At 33.2% G+C, this 20,354-nt stretch overlaps 4 protein-coding genes across 4 annotated transcripts; 2 read left to right on the plus strand and 2 right to left on the minus strand.

The window, feature by feature from the left end:
- Positions 1-1,301: 1,301 nt before the first annotated feature.
- On the minus strand, positions 1,302-2,693 carry LOC105322416 (uncharacterized). Its single transcript, XM_011421131.4, has 3 exons — positions 2,583-2,693; positions 1,885-2,254; positions 1,302-1,556 (listed from the first exon to the last, which is right to left on the minus strand). The coding sequence occupies exons 2-3, from the start codon at positions 2,230-2,232 to the stop codon at positions 1,344-1,346; spliced, it is 561 nt and encodes a 186-aa protein (XP_011419433.3). The 5' UTR covers positions 2,233-2,254; positions 2,583-2,693; the 3' UTR covers positions 1,302-1,343.
- A 175-nt stretch (positions 2,694-2,868) lies between these two features.
- LOC105322417 (large ribosomal subunit protein mL48) lies at positions 2,869-7,399 on the plus strand. Its single transcript, XM_011421132.4, has 7 exons — positions 2,869-2,920; positions 3,883-3,965; positions 4,246-4,300; positions 5,729-5,856; positions 6,458-6,560; positions 6,687-6,776; positions 7,165-7,399. The coding sequence occupies exons 1-7, from the start codon at positions 2,894-2,896 to the stop codon at positions 7,285-7,287; spliced, it is 609 nt and encodes a 202-aa protein (XP_011419434.3). The 5' UTR covers positions 2,869-2,893; the 3' UTR covers positions 7,288-7,399.
- Positions 7,400-8,144: 745 nt separating this feature from the next.
- On the minus strand, positions 8,145-20,132 carry LOC105322446 (WD repeat-containing and planar cell polarity effector protein fritz homolog). Its single transcript, XM_034469497.2, has 26 exons — positions 19,921-20,132; positions 19,630-19,674; positions 18,834-18,881; positions 18,532-18,602; positions 18,206-18,265; positions 17,970-18,090; positions 17,476-17,609; positions 17,185-17,262; positions 14,253-14,353; positions 14,017-14,079; positions 13,791-13,890; positions 13,569-13,676; positions 13,384-13,434; positions 12,293-12,364; positions 11,791-11,882; positions 11,572-11,673; positions 11,280-11,385; positions 11,037-11,151; positions 10,589-10,712; positions 10,365-10,428; positions 10,187-10,277; positions 9,975-10,063; positions 9,768-9,868; positions 9,134-9,261; positions 8,914-8,939; positions 8,145-8,726 (listed from the first exon to the last, which is right to left on the minus strand). Exons 1-26 carry the CDS (start codon positions 19,979-19,981, stop codon positions 8,667-8,669), a joined length of 2,211 nt encoding a protein of 736 aa, XP_034325388.2. The 5' UTR covers positions 19,982-20,132; the 3' UTR covers positions 8,145-8,666.
- On the plus strand, positions 14,966-16,957 carry LOC136276606 (uncharacterized). The gene is made up of 2 exons (XM_066089020.1): positions 14,966-15,095; positions 15,207-16,957. Exon 2 carries the CDS (start codon positions 15,236-15,238, stop codon positions 16,856-16,858), a length of 1,623 nt encoding a protein of 540 aa, XP_065945092.1. The 5' UTR covers positions 14,966-15,095; positions 15,207-15,235; the 3' UTR covers positions 16,859-16,957.
- Positions 20,133-20,354: the final 222 nt, after the last annotated feature.

The raw sequence follows: 20,354 nt of genomic DNA on the forward strand, positions 1-20,354 counted from the left end.
GGGTTTTCTCCGGCCACTCCAGCTTCCTCCCACATCATTGACCCCTTGTGCAAACATTATTATAAGTTGTAGAACTTGTTTATCAATCGTTGTAAAATAAAGTTCAGTTCAAATTACCATAAATGCAAAATCAGAATCACAAGAACAGATGATGTCAAAGCAAGAAAGAAAAAGCTCCACTTGTTTTGAAACTATTTATTGGATCTTTAATTACATAAATAGAAACACAAAAACAAAAGGTGTTTTATTTTTGTAAGACAATTCTTCCATTGAATAAGATACATCATTGACATCATTGACATCATGATCATTGATGATAAAGATTTAAGTTTTATACATTTCAATTACTGGCACCTTGTAACTATTGTAACCAGAACATGTTGATCTTCACATTCTCAATATGTTCATTTACCATTTGTACATGTATTTTCAAATGCAAGGAAAAACTTAATTATCATAAGCAGTACTGTAAATTCCTAATTAAACGCGAGAAAACAATATTAAATCGCGATAAGCACATCTTGCGGATTTTAAAATCTTGCTTTAATTTTTGTACAGATGTAAACTATTTGGAATTATGATAAAAATTTGGTGTTTGCAGTTTTACATTCTCGCGATTTGATGCTAAACCGTTGAAATGCGGAATTAAGTACTCCGGTAAAATAAGGAAACTACAGTATACATTTAAGTGTGGAATGACAGAAAGTCTAGATAAGTGTATCTGTTACATATAGGCAGTGTGTTATGGTTTCACATTTCAAGAGATTTTTACTGAGTTTGGTGTAAGTGATTTGTAGCTACTAGTATTTTGAACAAAGCCAGATTTTAGTAAATAGATATCCACATATACATACACATGTTATTTGTGTAGTGAGTTTTATAGCTATACAATTTATACTAATTAATATAGACTTGGTTGGAACAATTTACATTTTTTCATACTACAAAAACTTAAAACTAAGTTTACATGAGTAAACATTTGTTAGTTTAACTATCAAACTTTATTTCTTAAAAATTATAATTTTCTATCAATAAAATTATGATAAATATTGTATCTTCCAGTACATAACCAGGAATTTGAACAAAATTCAAACATAACATGTAGACTTGATTACATTAAAATTACATATTAATATATATATGAAGTAAAAATGTATTGAGTCATACTACTCTATTGCCAATCAAATATACTGTAGAATATCAGAAATTGAATTATCCTACATTTATTAAATCCTTTTATTAGACTATGAACGAATAATCTCAAAAATTCTATTTTGAATTGTCACTTTTTTAAAAACATCACTTGCATAAAATGTAAAATTCATAAAAATGTTTAGTCAAACTCATGAGTTATGACCTATCAAATTCTGGAGTTTATTTTTCCACTCATCTTCTGAGATATCGCTTGCCCAGGTTGGAATGTTGTTTTCTGGCAGCTTAATGGCCGACATTGTCTTTTTGATTTGTTCTGATTGGTCCTCATTGATCTGAATGTCTCTGTTCACTTGCTGATTCCAAAGAAGTTCCCCAGGGGAGGGTCTCGGTAGATCAGGTACCTGAAATACCCACAAACTATGTTGTAAATACTAGAGTATATGATAGTGTGTTTTTTCTACCAGAAAAATTTAAGTCCTACAGGCAAAAACAATTGGTTATACTTAATTAAACAGCATCCTAAGAAAAATCTATGTATTACATTGTAACACCTATCTTTTAATTACAAAAATACTAAAGCAGAACTTTTCTTATCACGTCTCTTCAGATAATCACTGGTAAAGATACTTATACCCATAATACTTTAAAAAAGGTTTCCTAGGATATACCGGTACACTATGGCAGTAATATGATATGATAGATATACCCATCAACATTCAACTTCAATACCTTCATATAAGATGGCATGGTCCCTCCAGCAACAAACAGTCCTGATGGTAGTCTGCTAGCTTCATCCGCTGTTGTACTTCTCTCCACATCAGCATCCACTATAACTCCACTTGTATCCACTGACACAGCTGGATCAGCAGTCTCTGAGGTATCTTCATCATCATCTGAATCTCCAATCGACTGCTGAAGCATCTGGTATCCACCATAACCCATATCTTCATCATCTATCTCGCTATCAGAACTGTCCGCTATAATAATCTGATCAGGGACATCAACAGCATCCACCTCTTCTCCGTGACTATTTGGTTTTTCATTATCATCCGGTTGGGGTATTGGTGCCATAGGCATTAGATTAAATAAGTCTTTTCTTCTAAAATTGTTATTAAAAGATTTGTGTATCACGTACGTACCTCATCAACAAAGGGAGTACAGTCATTTCTTTTTTTTTCTGACTTTGAGTCCAGATTTTTAAACATGTTAAAGATGAATTGATGTTAAACATATTTTATGGCTAAAAATGTCAAAAGGATTGATCAGAAGTTCTTTATATCTTAGACTGTCCTCTCCTTAATACAAATATCATATATTACACTCCCATACAAATAAATATAATGTAAGGTATAATAAAATACTTATTTTAAATGTCTGTGAACAAGTAGAACTTTTTAAAATATTTTTAAAGCAAATATTAAACGTACACTTGTAATCTTCTTTGATCTCTTGCCTTTGGGTTTTCAATTACAGTCCCTCTAAAAAGTCAAACTACTGTCTAAAAATGTAAAGTGAAAGTAGATGTGAAAGAAATAAACCGTACAGTCGCTCATTCGTTTTGTTACAAACCATAAATCATAGATATACTATGAATGATATATCTTTTACATGTGCTATTTTGTGTTATTTTGTTTAAAATATACTTAAAATTTAATTAAAAGATTCCACGTTGCCTAAGATTTGAAACAACTTCTCTGTACACATTCTGGTACAATCTAACCAATTCCGAACTGAGAAAATGGGTCATGTCATAAAATTTTCAGAGGTATTCAATGTTTATTTTTCCTCTATTTATGTTTATTAAAAGATTTTATGTACCACAAAAGCCATATCAATTAATTCTTAAAACTACAGACTTACTTTTGTGCTCCTTTGCTGATGTTTTGTATCTTATGTGGAAACAATTGCAATATTATACCGAGGAAATTCAAGTTAACTTTGATTTTAGCGTGTGACAAGTTCTCGTCCTGTATTATTTCTTGTCAGTGCATTATTACGTCACTTTTTCAACACAAAAAATTATATACTATTATACTAGTAAACGAAAATGACGACACAATGCACTGGCTAGAACAGTGTAGAAATGGTACTCGGCGATATCGCATGCCTGCAACTGGATACTGGAACTGACAGCAAGCTTAACTCTAGATAGGGGAAGAGCCTAGGATGATGATCATCACGGATAGAGATCATTGAAGGGGGAGGACTGATTCTGAATTCAATATGATACTTTATATGAAATTAAGAGATAATTTCTGTAATGGGATGGGAGAAATGATGATTGATGAACCAGACAGAAATTGAAACCCAGGCCCCCTAAATTCTTGCCAGAAGCTCTACCGACTGAGCTATCAGGTGCCGTTTTTTGATCCAGTTTGACTGTCACATTCCTCCCCCTTCAAATGATCTTTGCCTTCATAGATCATGCTTGGCTTTCCCCCCTATATCCTGGTCACAGTACCAATTGTAACAAGATAGGAGAAATATGACAGACCAGACCGGGATTCAAACCCAGGCCCAAGAATTCTCTAGTCAGGTGCTTTAATAGCTGTAGCTTCCAGTCTGAACAAGTTTGGACAGATGACCTTGAATCAAATATTTGTACAGAATGTGTTAGGAAATAAGTTTAATCAGTAAAAAACTAGCGCAATGTTTGGTGCACTGTAAATTGCAGTAAGTAGTGAAAAATTTAGTGAAAAGTCTTATTGAGTGTTTTATTTTCATTAGTTGGCGAAAGCTCTGAGAACAGCTTCAGCTGAATTCAACAGAAGATTATGCAAGCAATGTCAAAATAACATCACACAACAAAGGTAATGCATGTGCACATATTCTGATTTTGTTCATCTTATATTTACTCAATGTTTGATATATTATACTGGTCTCACTAATTCATATTTTGCTGTTTTTGATTTTGAATGAAAAAAAAAAAACTTCATAATCAGAAGGTACTGGTACATGAACAGAATGTGTATAACAACTTTCTTTAGAGTAAATAAATTTAAAAATTAAAAAAAAAAACGCTTTACCAGTATTTACTTAAAGATATATCAATTTTTATATATAATGTATCAGTAACTTATTTTTATTTAGGAGATGGTTTTCAACAGGTCCCAAGTTATTTGGTGTGTGGGAGCCAGATGGACTTGTAAGTGTTTAATTTTATACCTACATGAGTACATGTACACAAATATCAATTTATATTTGCATTTCCACTGTTCTTTCCCACTGTATGCCAATACGGAGGAGCTGCAATTATATCTCTATAATCGCAATTGCTCTGTCTTTATACTATGACGTCATAAAGGTGTAACGTTATATATACTTTTCCATGACGTTATAGATTTAAACCACTATACGATACATCATGTGTTTTTCTCCAACTCCATTAAAATTGACGTATTTAATATTAAAACATGTTTTTGATAACATATCAAAGGAGTTACTGTTATAACATATCATTGATTCTGTTAACAAATCTATGTGAATTAAAAAGATACATTACAGTCTGAATGTTTACTTTTGATGTAATAGCTAAATGTAAAGGTCTAGGCTAATACAAGGTATTTGCGAGTAAAATGATGCAAATATAAGTAATAAACAACGATTATTTAGTGAACATGGCGTTATGAATAGCAACTGCTCTGCTGGCATATTTTCCATGATGCGCTAGCGCGCATCATGGAATATGCCAACAGAGCAATTGCTATTCATAACGCCATGTTCACTAAATAACGTTGTTTATTTCTTAAATAAGTACTGTCCCTAATACTAATGAAAAATTTGGAAGCTCACTTTTCCACTATTTTTCTTTTGAAAGTAATACATGTACATTGTTCTGAGATCGAAAGTGATCTCCTTTAAGTACTTTATCTTGGTTGTCAAAGTAGCGCAGTGGACAATGCATTCGCTTCTCACCGCGACCAGAGTTGGAAAGTTACATAAGTTGTAGAACTTGTTATTCAGTCATTGTTAAATATTTGCATTTCCATTGTTCTTTCCCACTGTAAGCCCATACGGAGGAGCTGCAGTTATTTCTCTATAATCGCAATTGCTCTGTCAGTATACTATGACGTCATAAAGGTGTAACGTTATATATACTTTTCCATGACGTTATAGATTTAAACCACTATACGATACATCATGTGTTTTTCTCCAACCCCATTAAAATTGACGTATTTACATGTAATATTAAAACATGTTTTTGATAACATTTTAAAGGAATTACTGTTATAACATATCATTGATTCTGTTAACAAATCTATCTGAATTAAAAAGATACATTACAGTCTGAATGTTTACTTTTGATGTAATAGCTAAATGTCAAGGTCTAGGCTAATACAGGGTATTTGCGAGTGGTAAAATGCAAATATAAGTAATAAACAACGATTATTTAGTGAACATGGCGTTATGAATAGCAACTGCTCTGCTGGCATATTTTCCATGATGCGCTAGCGCGCATCATGGAATATGCCAACAGAGCAATTGCTATTCATAACGCCATGTTCACTAAATAACGTTGTTTATTTCTTAAATAAAGTTCAGTTAAATAAGTATCTTGTTTTCGCAATTTCAGGATGAACCAAAGTTTGGTAAATACACGAAGATTGACATAAAGATGAATGGTTATGATTATGTGGTTTTGGAATCGTTTAGTAAATTTATGAAGTCCGTCAGTACCACTATGGACCTTGACATGAAAGTGTAAGTTATTTTATTATCAGCTTATGGCATGTAATTGCTTGTAGAAATATTCCTATCTAGATCAAAAGTATTGTCATAAACTTTTTAAAATGAATGTCTTCTAGGAAAATATTTAATTCAGAGAGTAGTTTAAAAGAACAAGTGCATGAAAAGAACAGCACATTCTTTATTAATACATACCGGTACTCAGCAAAAATAGAAAAATTTGACATAATGTTAGTTTCTCAAAACTTGATAGACACAATGATTTAACATTTTTGTATTGTGATTTTTAAGTGAGATTCGTTACATGATTAATTCATGAATTTAGAGTGGATTATCGTATATTGTTGAGTAATATTTTTTTGGATACATGTTCTCACCAAACAGTAAATGAGGTAACAGTTGAAAGGTACAGATATCTGGAGTTATATATTTTGCTATTAATAAAATTAAATACCCTATAGTGGGCTATACCTAATAATACACTTGCATTATTAGATAAAGGGCATTTATTTTTAATATGAGAAAAATATATAACGTCAGGTGCCTGTGTTGAAAGGCTTCGTGTTAGCAACAGTATTTTCATACTAATTGAATGGGATTTTTTTTATTTTGACAGAGTTGCTATTCCACCAAGAACCTCTTCAATAAAGACTTTCTTTGAAAACTCAACTAAAGTTAAAGAAAATTTTAGTTTGAAAAGATATGAAAGGAAGCTACGAGTGAGTACCATTAACTTCTGTATTATAGATTACAATGACATGTATGTAAACTGAAAACTTAATTGAAAATGGTATGCTATACAGGATTTATTTCATTTGTAATTAATTATGATCTTTTCATTTCAGTTTGACACTATTTTGTGCACAAAGTTTACTATATTTTTGGATGTCTTAAGACATAATTTACCAGCAGGAGTGGATTTCGAGTTAAAAAGCGTAAGTGAATGGAGTTTGTCATCTTGAATGTTCGTCATACCTGTGTCTCTTATCTGCTATTGTTTCATACTGGTATTTACTGTAGAATTACTTAACTTGTGACTATGTGAAAATGATTAATCTCTACCTCTTATAAGAGTTCATGTTAATATACTAGTAAACAATGCAGATATCTTAATTAAAGGGGCCTCGATCATTAAATACATCATGATTTACCCTAGCATTTGAGAGCAAGTTCACAGGAAATGTATCAGAATATTGAAGTGCCATTTTTCGGAAATAAGTCTCATTTAACTAGCTCAAGTGAAATATCAAAATTTATGAAATGTTTTGTAAAACAGAATGGGAAAAAGATTGTTTAAATTTGATGATTTTTTTAAATTTGTAGTTCTCAAAGGAAGAGGAAGAATTCCGTTTTATACCAAGTGAAGAGAAATTATCTCTGTTAGCCAGACTTGCTTCATTAGAAAAAGAAAAATTAGAGAGAGAAAGGAGGAAAGACAAATTTTAGTTCTGCCAAAAATAGATAGAATGGGAAATAATGAAATGTTTGAACATTGAGACTCAGTGTATATATTTGACATATATATTAATAAATGAGTCTTTTGATTCATGGACTGCTACATACACATATCTTGCAATTTTTTTTAGTCCATCTGCCCACCTGACATCACTTGGGCCAAGGCCAAGTATATTTTTATCTCCCCTTAGTCCAGTCTTTCTTAAAGTTAACCCACAGAGTGTCTTTGGGTAAAGGGTGAACCAAGTTTGTAGGTAAGAGGTGAAGGTCATACCAGACAAGTAAAGTCCTTGTCCATAATTCCCAATTTGGCTAAAACTTCACCCACAAGGTGCCTTTGGTCAAAGCTTATGCAGTGACCTTGAAGAAGGTTTTAGGTCATAGTGTACAGTAATATCAGATCTTTTAAGAGATTCTTGTGAAGACCATACCTATAAAGAGTGCTTGTGGGTAAAAGGTGTGAAGTGATCTTGAAACACATTTTTTAGGTCAAATGCAAAGGTCATAGGAAATCTCTTTGCAATCCAGTTTTGTTGTTCAGACTTTACTAAAAGACTGCCCTTGATTTAAGTTTCCATGTCAAATGTTAAGGTCATAGCAGGCCTCTGTGTAAAATTTGTGTCAAGACCCTTTAGTTTTCTACTATTCTTTATCAGCTTAAAATTACACAGATGAAGTGCTTGTTGGAAGCATGATGAGCAATGATCTTGACTTACATTTCAAAGTTGGAGGTTATATTTAAAGCAACATCATCTAAAATGTTTTCCATTCTATGTCCTATTAAAATTAAAGGAGTATTTATTTATGCTTGTTTAAACAAAAAACAAAACAAGCATTGTGTAAATTTAATAGTGAAGTTTTATTCTTCCACACATATCTAGTAACTACAGTTTCATATTAACTGATATTGATAATAAATATTGCAGTACATGTATCTACATGAATTTTATTTATAGTACATTGTATATAGAAAATGAAAACTGCATACAGCCTTACATTTTGATATTATGCGGTGTATTACCGTTATGATTACAGGAACTGCTTTTGTGGTTGGATAAAATAGTAAAATTCTGAGGTGATTGATGCTTTCATCAAAATACAATTGTTAAAAAAATCTGATATTTATATATTTGCAAAAAGTTTATTAATTTGAGGAGGGGGCTTTGCAAACTGAAAGCTGTTTACAGTGTACATTAATACATATGGTACAACCTCTAACCAGACACCATACACATCATCTGTGTACAACAAATGAATAAAAACAGATAATTCATGTACATGGAAGACATATGCTCTGAAAGACTTTGGTATAAGTAACATCCACATCAATGTAATGTTACACTACTCGTAAAACATTAGTATGCTGGTCCTCACACCACCCCAAAGTGAATGACTTTTACTGAGGCATCCTCCTCATCCTCCTCTTGATTCTGAAACAAACCATACACAGATAGATATTAAAACTCTACAAATTACATTTTGGTGTAAAATAGATGACAAAGTTATTGAAAAGATTCTCAAAATCAAACTTTTAACAATTTTGGACAGTTTTCTTAATCATAGTATGCCTATGTACTACATTAACAGTCTAGGTTAAATTCAGTTTTTAAAACTTACCTCGCCATTCCCAGCATCAGGCAGGTCTGTAATTATAAAAGAGCTTGAATTTAAGGTCTGCTGATTTTTTGAGTGGTATCATATTGGCCTTTATATATCCTATTCAGATACATCAACTCATAAATTACAATGCTGGAAGCTGCTGATGCTTAGATGTTAGATTTGAGGTTTTACCTTGACCTACAATTATTATATATAATAATGTCTTGAATGCACTGACCTTGATCCTGCCAGTCGGTGTCCTCTATGTGGGAGTGAGAGAACCAGCCAGGGTCGTCCAGCTGTAGGGCCGCCGTGTAGTCGTGTATCAGGTCAGCCTCCAGTTCAAGGTCACCAAGGTAATTAGGTCTGTAAAGGTGATTTAGATAAAGTACAATAATTGTATTGACAATATTTATTAAAGTTGGTTGAAATTGTTAATTCATTGGCAGATACATGGAAAATTGCCAAAGAATAATGTGCAAATTCTTCTACCAATATTAAACATTTTCCATTTGATATTTTTTAAAAACTGTTAATTCCAACAAAACAAAGAATATTTTTAAGTAAAACTGCATTTGCTGAAAATTCCTAGACCCAGTAACAATTATCTAAAGCCTATTTACCAGAGCTTGTCAGCCAAATTTCCCTATCAGTCCAATACAAAAGTTTACCAGTGCTTGTGAGCACCCACTCTGCTGAACAGGCCTCCGATAGAGGTACATGTATTATCATCAGACCCTACCATCACCAAAATTTATAAATCACTTAACTCAGTCCTCAGCTCAAAGAACATAAATTTGAGGTCAAAACATGGACTTGAGGCTGGGTATTGACTGAGGAAAGGTGGTGACTGGGGCCTGGACTAGGTTTACCTGTCTGAAAGGTCCCCATTGATGCCGTTATGTAGATGTCTGTTCTCCTGAAGAACCTGGTGCTCCCCGTGTTGCCATGGGTGTGTTCGAGAGGCTGGCAACTGTAAGAGTCATTCCATTTCACAATTTAGAAACTTTACAAAAAAATGATTAGATATTACAAACAGCAGATGAAGAAGATGAACTTTTTTGTCATGACTGGCATACCTCGTTAACATTAAAGTCGGAGTGATTCTGTGCATTGTTATTATGGTAGCCATTTTGTAACAGACCATCATCAAATCCATCAAAAGATTCTGAAAATAAAAACATTTTGGTAATCATACTTAAGTGCATGTCAATATCATTACCTGACTCTAAATTTAAATGCACTTCTTTGCCAGATTCCTACTTTTCAAACACCTTTGAATACAGCTTACCAATGGATTCTGTCTCGACTTGTTCCGCTTTCCGTTTGGCCACCTCTGCTAATGCAGTTTCACCTTTGTCCAATGCCATGTAATGTATGTCCTTGAATATACACAACAATGATAAAAGATGAAACCAGGTCAAGCACATTTATACATATTGTCAATGAGAGTTTAGAGTTTTACTTACCATGAACAAATCTCTTGCACCAATATCAACAGCTAGAAGGAATGCTTTATCAAATCTGGAATACCTGAAAGAGGAAAAAATTAGAGTATATATACTATATTACTTTATTAAACTGAAACAGAAAATCCATATACCGGTAACCAAAAAATTTTGATCATGTTTAATAATGTCTATATATGAAAAATTCTGGTATTCTACAAGGGGGATAACTTTTTTTAATGTACCTGAGGAGATGGTGGAAAAATCGGCGAGCCAGTCTGCTAATGGGATCTCTAAAGTCAAGGATGACGACTTCTGACAGTGGGTATTTTGGAGCATAGAATGTTCCCAACGTGGTCTCCAACTGGCCTACCATGATGAAGATCAGAAATACAGTGTACAAGCAAACATTAATACCATGAAAACAATTAATGAAAGAACATTTTATAAAATTTACAGGGAATCACATTGCTTCATGATTGTTGAAAATACATGTACCAATATTGTAGAGAGCATCAAAATTTTATCATAGCATGTACATGTATTGCAATCAGACATTTTTAAGGGAAATTCTTATAACAATCCCTAAAAATTTTCTATATGAAAATGACAGGTCTCACATCTTAACTGAAATAAAATACAGATATGGTACATGACTTTTTTTATTTCAATTTCCTAATAAGATGGGCTTACTTTCTCGCTCAGCATTGAGGGGAAGCCGAAGAAGGTGATTAACAATGGTGGAGAGGCTTGAGTATGCTGTAGTACCATCCGTGTCCCAGTTCATACTGCTTAGCAATGTCACTGCCTACAACAAATAAAAGTAATTATTTAAAATCTAAAGTTCCATGATGTTAAAAATCAAAACTAATTGTGTGGACCTTGAGCTATTTACTCAATTCATGTATTCAGTGGTGAGCTGGTACCAGTACCTACCTCATCTACCTGCCGATTCTTCAGGTACTCTTTTATCAGCTCCAGACCCGAGAAACGTTCTCTACTGACAACACCTAGATGAAGCTGAAGCAAACATGGCGGACCTCTGAAGGAGAAATTTATATGGAAGTTTAAAAACCAAATATTATAAGTCATGCTTAGTCTAGTCTTATAGTTAGCAAAAATACTATTGATTATGTATCATTTCTATTCAATGTGGTTTCTAGTACCAGTATTTACAATTTTATGAAACATGAAAAGTAAGATTTTTTTTTTTCATAAAAAAATATACTTTTCAAAATGCATGAAGAGAGCATCTGTGTAATCTCCATTCCAATCCACTGAATCTGGGTCATGTTGACACCATTTGATCTCCTTCAAGGACATTTGAGATCTGCACAGAAAAAGATAAAGCCTTTAGTTGTATATCAGTGCAGCTTTTGATATGGCTTAAACACTCAACAAAAATTTGTAAACAAAAACAAACAAAAAACAAAAACTTCATCATTACTTGAAAAACTTGTGGAGCTGTAACACCCTCTGGGTCATCTGATCCTCTGAGACCAACTGAATTCTGAGAGGAGTCAAAGCCAGGTCAAATACCTACAAAATCAATGAAAACTAAGGTCATTGATTTCAAAACCAATTGATAATATGTTCTTTAAACATTAAACTTTCTTCTTTTGAGAAGTGCTGATAGGCATTTCATCAGTATTCTCTTTCAAAATCTCTATTGAAATTGTCAACATTTTACTAACATCTGCCTATATTTGTATTTATACATGTACATTTATACAAGTGATAAAATTCTACCGGGTTAATACATGTACATGCCTGTGTACCTGGTAATAAAACACCATTGATATTAAAAAGAATATTAATGAGAGAGAGTAGAAAAATCAAATAATATAAACTATTTGCTATTTATCATTAAAGAGTACAATCAATTTTCAATTCTTTTATTTCTTTAAGTACACTGAGTACACACAATGTACCGTACTCATATGCTGTACCTGTAAATCTCCTCGGGCACTTGCAGCAAAGAACACAGTTCCCTGGGGATGCCAAGCCACTGACACAGGAACCTATTGCATTAATGTTAGGAGAGAGAGAGAGTTACACAGCAAGAATTCTTTATGGATATCAATATCTAGCTAGGCTCAATATTAATTGGTATACCCATCTCAAAGAAATATAGCTTAATTTCCTTATGATATGCAAAATATAAATGATTTATCTAAAGAAAATTCAATCAATACATGTTTTAGTGCATTCCCTTTATGTTTCATGAGATATATACTTATCCTTGTATGGGGCAAGCATCAACTGGATGAAATTGTGATGATGGAAGTTTTTCATCATGAGCTTTATACATTGAATACAGGGTTAAAGGTCACGATTTTGGTCAAAAATTATTTTTCTGATTTTAATGTGTACAATGCTTCAGAAAGGCATTTTTAATAGGCAACCGAAATTTGAGTGCAATTTGTTGAGTTATAAGCGAGTTACAGAGCTTGAAATTCTTCGCTATGTAAACAAAGCGTTTGTTTACATTTTCAACGTTGAAGTAAAAATTTCAGTTTTAAACTTAAAACGAATGTGTTAAACGTTAGGAACTGTTTATCCATGCCTAAAATAAATAAAAAGATAGACAAATAAGCTGGAAAAAGGTTTTTACTGGTATATTGACTATGTAAACAAAAACAGGGCACGAGCCTTGTTTACATGACAAAGAATTGTGAGCCCTTTATCTTGCTTATAACTTTTTGAATCACTCTCAAATTTTATTCGATTATTAGAAATGCCTTACTAAAGCATTGTAAATGATAGAAATCGAAAAATAAAATTTGACCAAAATCGTGACCATGCCCCTTTAATTTTGCCCCATGTAATTTTTGCCCTTCAACACTTGCAAACAAACTCGTCCCATCTTCAATTCATCCAGACAAGACACAGTTGTGTTTAAAGGGAGATGATTTGAGACTTTGGAATTCGCCCAGTCTTAATTTGCCCACAGACAACGAGGGCAGAAGGGGTGAAAATAAAATGGGGGGGGGGGCAAATTTTCCCTGTAAACAGTACCAGACTGTGAATAATTGCTTACCACTGAAGCTCTGATCATTAGTGTTGCCTTCCTCACTTCATCATACAGAACCTACCATTAAATACAATGTTTATACTGTATTCAATGGGTAAAATGTACAAATAAAATACCAAGATAACATCAATTGATAATTACTTCAGGATAAAACAAACAAAAAATAATTTTTTTCCAGAAATTTCACTCACCAGTGAGCCATCAGAACATCCGAGAACCAGTTTATCTTCACTGGGATTGCGACACTGACAGATCACATGACTTTTGAGGGGTATGCTGGTCACACTTATTCTCTGAATCTAAAAGTATAAATGGTTGTTCACGGTGTATTTCTAACAAAACAGCAATAAGATTTTCTCAAATCCTCATGAATAAAGTACCGGGTTTGCATAAAGTAAAAGAGAGCAGCATACCTTTCCCTGCACTATCTCATATGTGCAGCACTGAGCAGTTGTGTCCCCGCCCCCACTCATAGCCTGCTCCACTGTGAACACTCTGTGTGGCTGTAGAGAACTAAATGACAAAAACTCCGTCATTTAACAGTAATATAACAGAGGTGTGATCAAGCTAAACACTTTATTAATCTGTTGTAGATTTTTTATATTGCGGTACAAGTAATTTGATCCCATATCTGCATACCTGAAACCAGCATATATAGGATCACACTCTGTCCTGGCAAAGGTCAACACATCAATGTTAGGTCTGTAAAATAAAACATGAAAACTCAAAAATATGCTTCAAATTCTGTGCAAAAAGTTAAAACAATTTATAGAACTGACAATAAAGATAGTCAATTTAATTTAATTTAATGCTTTAATTAACATTTTTTTTTCAAATGATATCTGTAAATCCCGCAACTAAGAATGACTACTGACCCGTGTAATGATAAGACGATCATGTTGGCTCGGTCTTTTTCTGAGGACATAGGGGACCAGGGCCATGCTTCCTCACTGGATGTAGGCCACCACACCAACAGCTAAAAAACAAATATTTGATATACATGTTATCACTACCTATCAGCTGGAGAAATTATTAATGGTACCTAATTTGGTTATTTTTATTTCATAAACCAAAAGAAAGGTTGCAAGTTCAATATCACTTATACATGTACAGCCCATAGCTCACCCCCCCCCCCCCAAAAAAAAAAACCAACAATATTGGATATGGCTAAAATGGTACTACTGCCCTAGCAGGGAAATATTTTTTTCCTCTGAATTCAATCTCACACCATGTTAAAGTCAATAGAGGAGGCTAGACAAAGCATTTTATCCATAAAAATTAAAACATAAATCTAGTCCAAATCAATCAAATAAATGTAAATACATGTACATAAATCAGTCAACTGACAACACAATTCATTGCAGCTCATAGTCTGTGCATACACAAAATATTGCTCAATAAATTGTTATATAACATGTACATGTATCCATCTTTTCATCAATAATTCATATTATCATCAGCCAATGGAATATCAAGGTGAAAGTATAGGCCTGTCTGTTCTTATGGCCATCCTTCATTAATAATTCAGTCTTGAAGCAAGCACAGAAACAAAGCAAAAACAATATTCCCCTGTATCAATTATTCACAAACTCCTTCAGCATTATCTAAAGAATTTCCTGTAAATTCTTTATTTACAGAACACTAGAATTATTGCTGGGGGATAAAATTTATAAGCTTGATAATTTGCAAATACACTGTATCATACATACAGCAAAAAGGTAAGTGGCCAAGTGTATTTGTCAATATATCTGACTATCTGTCTTTTATGATGACTATCTGTCTTTTATGATAATTCATTAACAGGTAAGTTTTGCATGCATACATTTCAGATTCTCTCCCACTCATAAAAGAAAAGAGGATGGATATAATTGAAGTTGAAACCGCAGCATCTCAGCTAAATAAAGAGAGGGAAGACCCACAAGTACCAGTGCATACTAATTGTGATTCTGTGGAGAAAACATATGCTTATTTCCTTCCATGTGAGAAATCACAGGTATGGTGTCCAAGGGAAATATTTCCAGAGAACATAGCTTTTATTGACAGGAAGAAGAAATTCTGTAGGGAGAGAAAGTCACAAGAACTCTCCTATCCCAAATCTCTGGATGCTGAATTCATAAAAGATCCTCAACTATGCGAAGAAGTTTTTCAGCTTTCACTTTATCAGACAATCTTGTATGGGAGTTCCAACATTCATACAAGGTTTACAAAAGGATACACTGATCTTAGCTTCCAGACCAAGATCAATAAAATCACAGTCAGTGACGAGCTTAAGAAATTCATGTCTGCTGTCAGCATTAAGTGCTCACAAATATTGAGAGATGTTGGCCTGCTTTGTGATTACATTGAACTTGATGCCGAGAAGGACTTCTTTGTTATGTCTCAAGGAAGCATGATCAATGTCAGAATCTCTGTCAATGTATTAAGTCTGTCTGAGGAGCCCCAGCCTTGGCAGACGGCAAAATCCGACTCAGAGGAAGAGCAGGATGATGTGAGGGATTATGGGTATTTGAAAATTTCCTCTAAGAGCACAAGAGACAATCAAAGAAAGAAATTGTCTATTAGTGACAAAACAAGTGTCAACAAAAACGAAGAACAAAATTACAAAGACCCAAGTACAATCAATGTTATGTTGAGTTTTAGAAACTGGATACCTGCAAAAGAAGTTTTTTTGAAATATATGATTGGCCTGGCAAACACTAACCATAACACTTATCTGTTGGTATGTCACCTGGGTCCTTTGGTAGAAATACCCAGAATTACCCTGTATCAGTACATGATGAGCAGTCAAGTACGAAAATTATGTAAGAATCAGAAAGAAGAAAAAAGTGCAGGTGAGGAAAATGAATTAAAGATGGAAGCACATGGAGAATTCATTTATAAAGACAGCAGTGATGAAGAATCAAATGACAGTTCACCAGAGATTGCTGTAGTTGAAACAACTGATTTCAAGTTTGTTACTGAGAAGAAAGAAGAGGATGCGAAGCGTAAACACAAGAAGGTCCAGATTGGAGGCCACACTATTTGTGAGACTCCAGTTCCTTCACAAGATTGCATGCAACAGATAGTGATCCCTGTAGAATCAGAGAGTAGTGATGAAGAGGAGGAACCTACTGCCAATGTAGAAGCAACAGAAGCTCAAGTAAATGAGGGGCACAGGAAAGAAAAGGATGACCATTTCCATAACAAAATGGAAGCAAATGAGGAGAGAGTCTATTCAAATTCTAGTTCAGATGAAAAAGTGCATGAAACAGTGAACAATGGGGCAGATGGAGGCATTGATTCATGCTCAGGTTCTATGGACCAATCACAACTGCTGAAACTGACAATGGAGGAAATCTGGCAACACTGGAGCAGAAATGAGGGGCAGTATGTGTACGCTGAAACCAAACTAAAGGAATGTCTGAGGAACTACATATATGACCTACCTCCTTTACCCAGGAGAGTACCAAGGAGAGTGAAAAAGAAAACAGAGAAGAAATGATTACAAGCACACATAAGCTACTTGTCAACCAAATCAATGATATATAATATAGATGTACTCTTTATACATGAATGTTCAAATAAAGTACATAATTTTTTTTTTGGCACCAAAAGTCTGTTTTCATGATTCAAATTTGTAACTTCAGTCGGCAGATTTTAACCTTTTTGCATATTAAATGAACAACAAACAAAAAATCTGTGCATGGGTTTATTTTTGTTATTCTATAGAAAGATATTGAATATCAAAGTTATGAAGAAAAAAATCCTTGATAAAGTTCTGGTACCACTGATTTCATCAAAACTGTGTACAGTGTAATTACTACTCACCATATCTAGCCTGGTATTGGCCGACAAGCGTCGCTCAATTCTTCTGCCCACAGGTCCAGGAATGTCTATTTGTGTTATCTACAAAAAAGAATTGAAAACATGCAATCTCTGTTTTGCATTAAATTTTAAAAATCGCACACACATATTTATATGATTTCCATCAACAAGACAATAAAGTATATCAAAATTAAGACATTGTATGGATGTTTCAAATTTTATAAGTCAAGAAGTTTTTGATTTTATAGATCAATTATTACATTATCAAAATATAAAACAAACATGGATATGTACCTTTGGTTCCCAAACAGAAAGCTTTTCTAGTCTCTTCAATCCTTCCCCTAAGGGTGGTCTTTTAACAAAATAACCGTAGTCTAGTCTGGGTCTGTCAGGGTAGCTGGTCATTAGGAAATGATCCGAGAGGTAAGCTAAGCAGACAAAAGATTGAAATGTGTAAGCTAGTGCAAAATGTATATTATTTATTCTGTTATCAATTTTTATATCTTGTCTTTGAAGTTAAAGAAAATGCTGGTAATTGTTCTAGAATTTTCCTTAGAATGTGTACATTGTACTGGTACCAGCATTAACTCATAAATAATACAACTTGCTTATCAATTAAAAAAAAAAAGAAACAGTACTGTGATACATGTAAAAAGTATATTTCAAAATCAATGCTGTACTTTTAATTAGATGCTCATGCATTTTAGTTACCCTCACAGAGGTCTTATAATATTACATTTCATTACATGTAAAATCATGGTATATAAACACAGAGTAATCCCCCTTACCATCAGACACCATCTCGGCACTGAATTTGCCCACCATGGACTTGTCCAGGAATATCCTCTCTGTAGAACCACTGCTCCCACTGAGCACAAAACTCACTGCCACCATGTTACTCAGGACAAGCTGAAAGAAGAGATTTTACAGAATTTGCAGATATTTGTATGTAAGGTTGATGAGAGAAAGAACAGTTAGAAAAGATGTCTTCTCTGATCCTGCATTTAATTTGATTTCATCTCACCTGCAGCACTTGACGATTTCTCCATCTTATCTGAACTATTCTATGAACTTGCAATAAATCCTGCAATGATATTGATGTAAATTCTTAAGGAAAAAACAGTTTATATTATTTAGAAAACATATACCTAAAGCAACATAAGATGCACATTTACTGAAAAAGTATTTATAATACTGAGGTACTTTTATTTGGAACTCATTTGAATTTAATTTATTATGATTTTAATTTCATTTGTCTTGTGAACACTGACAATTTTTATAAAATCAAAGTTAGCCATTGTGTATATATATTGTCACAATAAAAATGATATTCATAATGGTGAAACTTGCCTCAACTTCTTTTAGCACATCTCTTAATTTTTCAGGTCTCTTGTTTCTTGGTGCCCATAAAACATCCCTCTCTGTTAAAATATCAATGAAAGTATAGTTCAGCATCATTGGATATGCATGTACAATGTACTGTAATATGCAAGGTGATTAATGAAATACTGAACAATGAACTTTTGCTGCCTTATTTTGTATGCACTGCTAATATCATTCTCCTAGTATACTAGTACCATACTTGTACTGATGATGCATGTTGTGTAATCGTTCATGGCCCTATAATCATAGAAGAGAACAACTATGCTTACCTTCATCAAAATGTTGCTTTTCTTCATTATATAGCTGATCTACAGATGCTGAAAAAATGAAATTAAATAATTTAATGATTCTTCCTTGGTCTATAACGGCAATGACAGGATTCGCATAATATGGCTTATTGGGGCATTTTACAAAGTAGTTATCTTCAACTTCAAAGTATGTACTCACTAAAATCAATTGTGGACATTTTATACATGTATTGGTGAGGAAACTATGTACAAAATTCCATTACAGTAAAAAATACTTGGTCCTTGTCATAATTTTCAAGAAAGTAATGAGCATAAGTTTTTGCATTTATCTATTGCCCCTTTTTGTATGATGCTTCAGAAAGAAACAATAAATCTGGGTTCAGTGTCAAAAGGAGGCAATCTGACAGGCCAAGTTTGGAAAACAACAATCGAGGTTTATTATATAATAAATATTTTTCCCCAGCTACTAACCCTATTCAGATTTTTTTTAGATTGAAATTTTCACATTCAAATTAAAAACATACTATTACTTAATTTTTGTCACAATAATACTTCATTTACTACATGTAATTATGTAATCGGATTAACAGGTGTGGGACTGTCAGTCAATATATCAGGTCTCAATATATAGCTCGTTGGTTAGAGCGCAGGCACGGTACACCAGAGACCATGGGTTCGAGACCCTGTTGTAACATGACTTTTCACCACCTGTTACATTTACAGTCTTATTTATTCAAGTGTAAAGAACCAGGAAATAAGAATTGGGATATTAAATAAAAAGCAATTGAATAACTGCACTATAAGAATAAATACAAACCTGAATGTGTCTTGTCATGGTAAGTATGACAGCCAATTACTTCATCTGTTTTAATGAAATAATGTTTGACAAAAATTAAAAATTGCAGACATGTCTCTTTGAAAGTATTTGTTTTTATTAAACTGTTAAAGATTAGAAGCTTTATATTAAACCATTTTATCATGTACTATGAATTGAAACCACGAAAAAGTAGACAATAAGCTTTATCTTTTGTTGAGGGGAATACCAAAGAAAGCAATTTTTGCTTTTGATTACAATAATTAATACAAAGTAATTGTAATTAATACTTGCCTGGAATGTACACTTTATCTTTTATTGACCAGATAAAGAATTCGGTCATACAAGTCACCATAATGTTACGAGTTGATTGAAGTTAGCTTAACACTTTAAAATACATCACATTCCTCAGATACAACCCAAAACATGGCACTTCTTGTCAGATTATTTTCTTCACGTAATTAAAAGCAAATTCGAACTTGTTTACTGTAAACCGGAAGTGGAGATCAGCTCTGAATAAGTCGTACAATAAGTTATTCCTGTTGCAACCGGTATGTAAAATACATGAAGATAAAAATTGGTATATATGCCGTTTGAAATGAAAATTTCAAAGGAAAGAAATGTTTTTAAACATCGCTAAAATGCCTTTAAAAAAACTTCAAGTTTATGACTGCATTTCGTAATTTGTTCAATAAAAGTGCTTTATCAGTTACGTATATCGAGCATTA

The sequence above is a fragment of the Magallana gigas genome, chromosome 6, assembly GCF_963853765.1.
Source record: "Magallana gigas chromosome 6, xbMagGiga1.1, whole genome shotgun sequence".
NCBI lineage: Eukaryota > Metazoa > Mollusca > Bivalvia > Ostreida > Ostreidae > Magallana > Magallana gigas.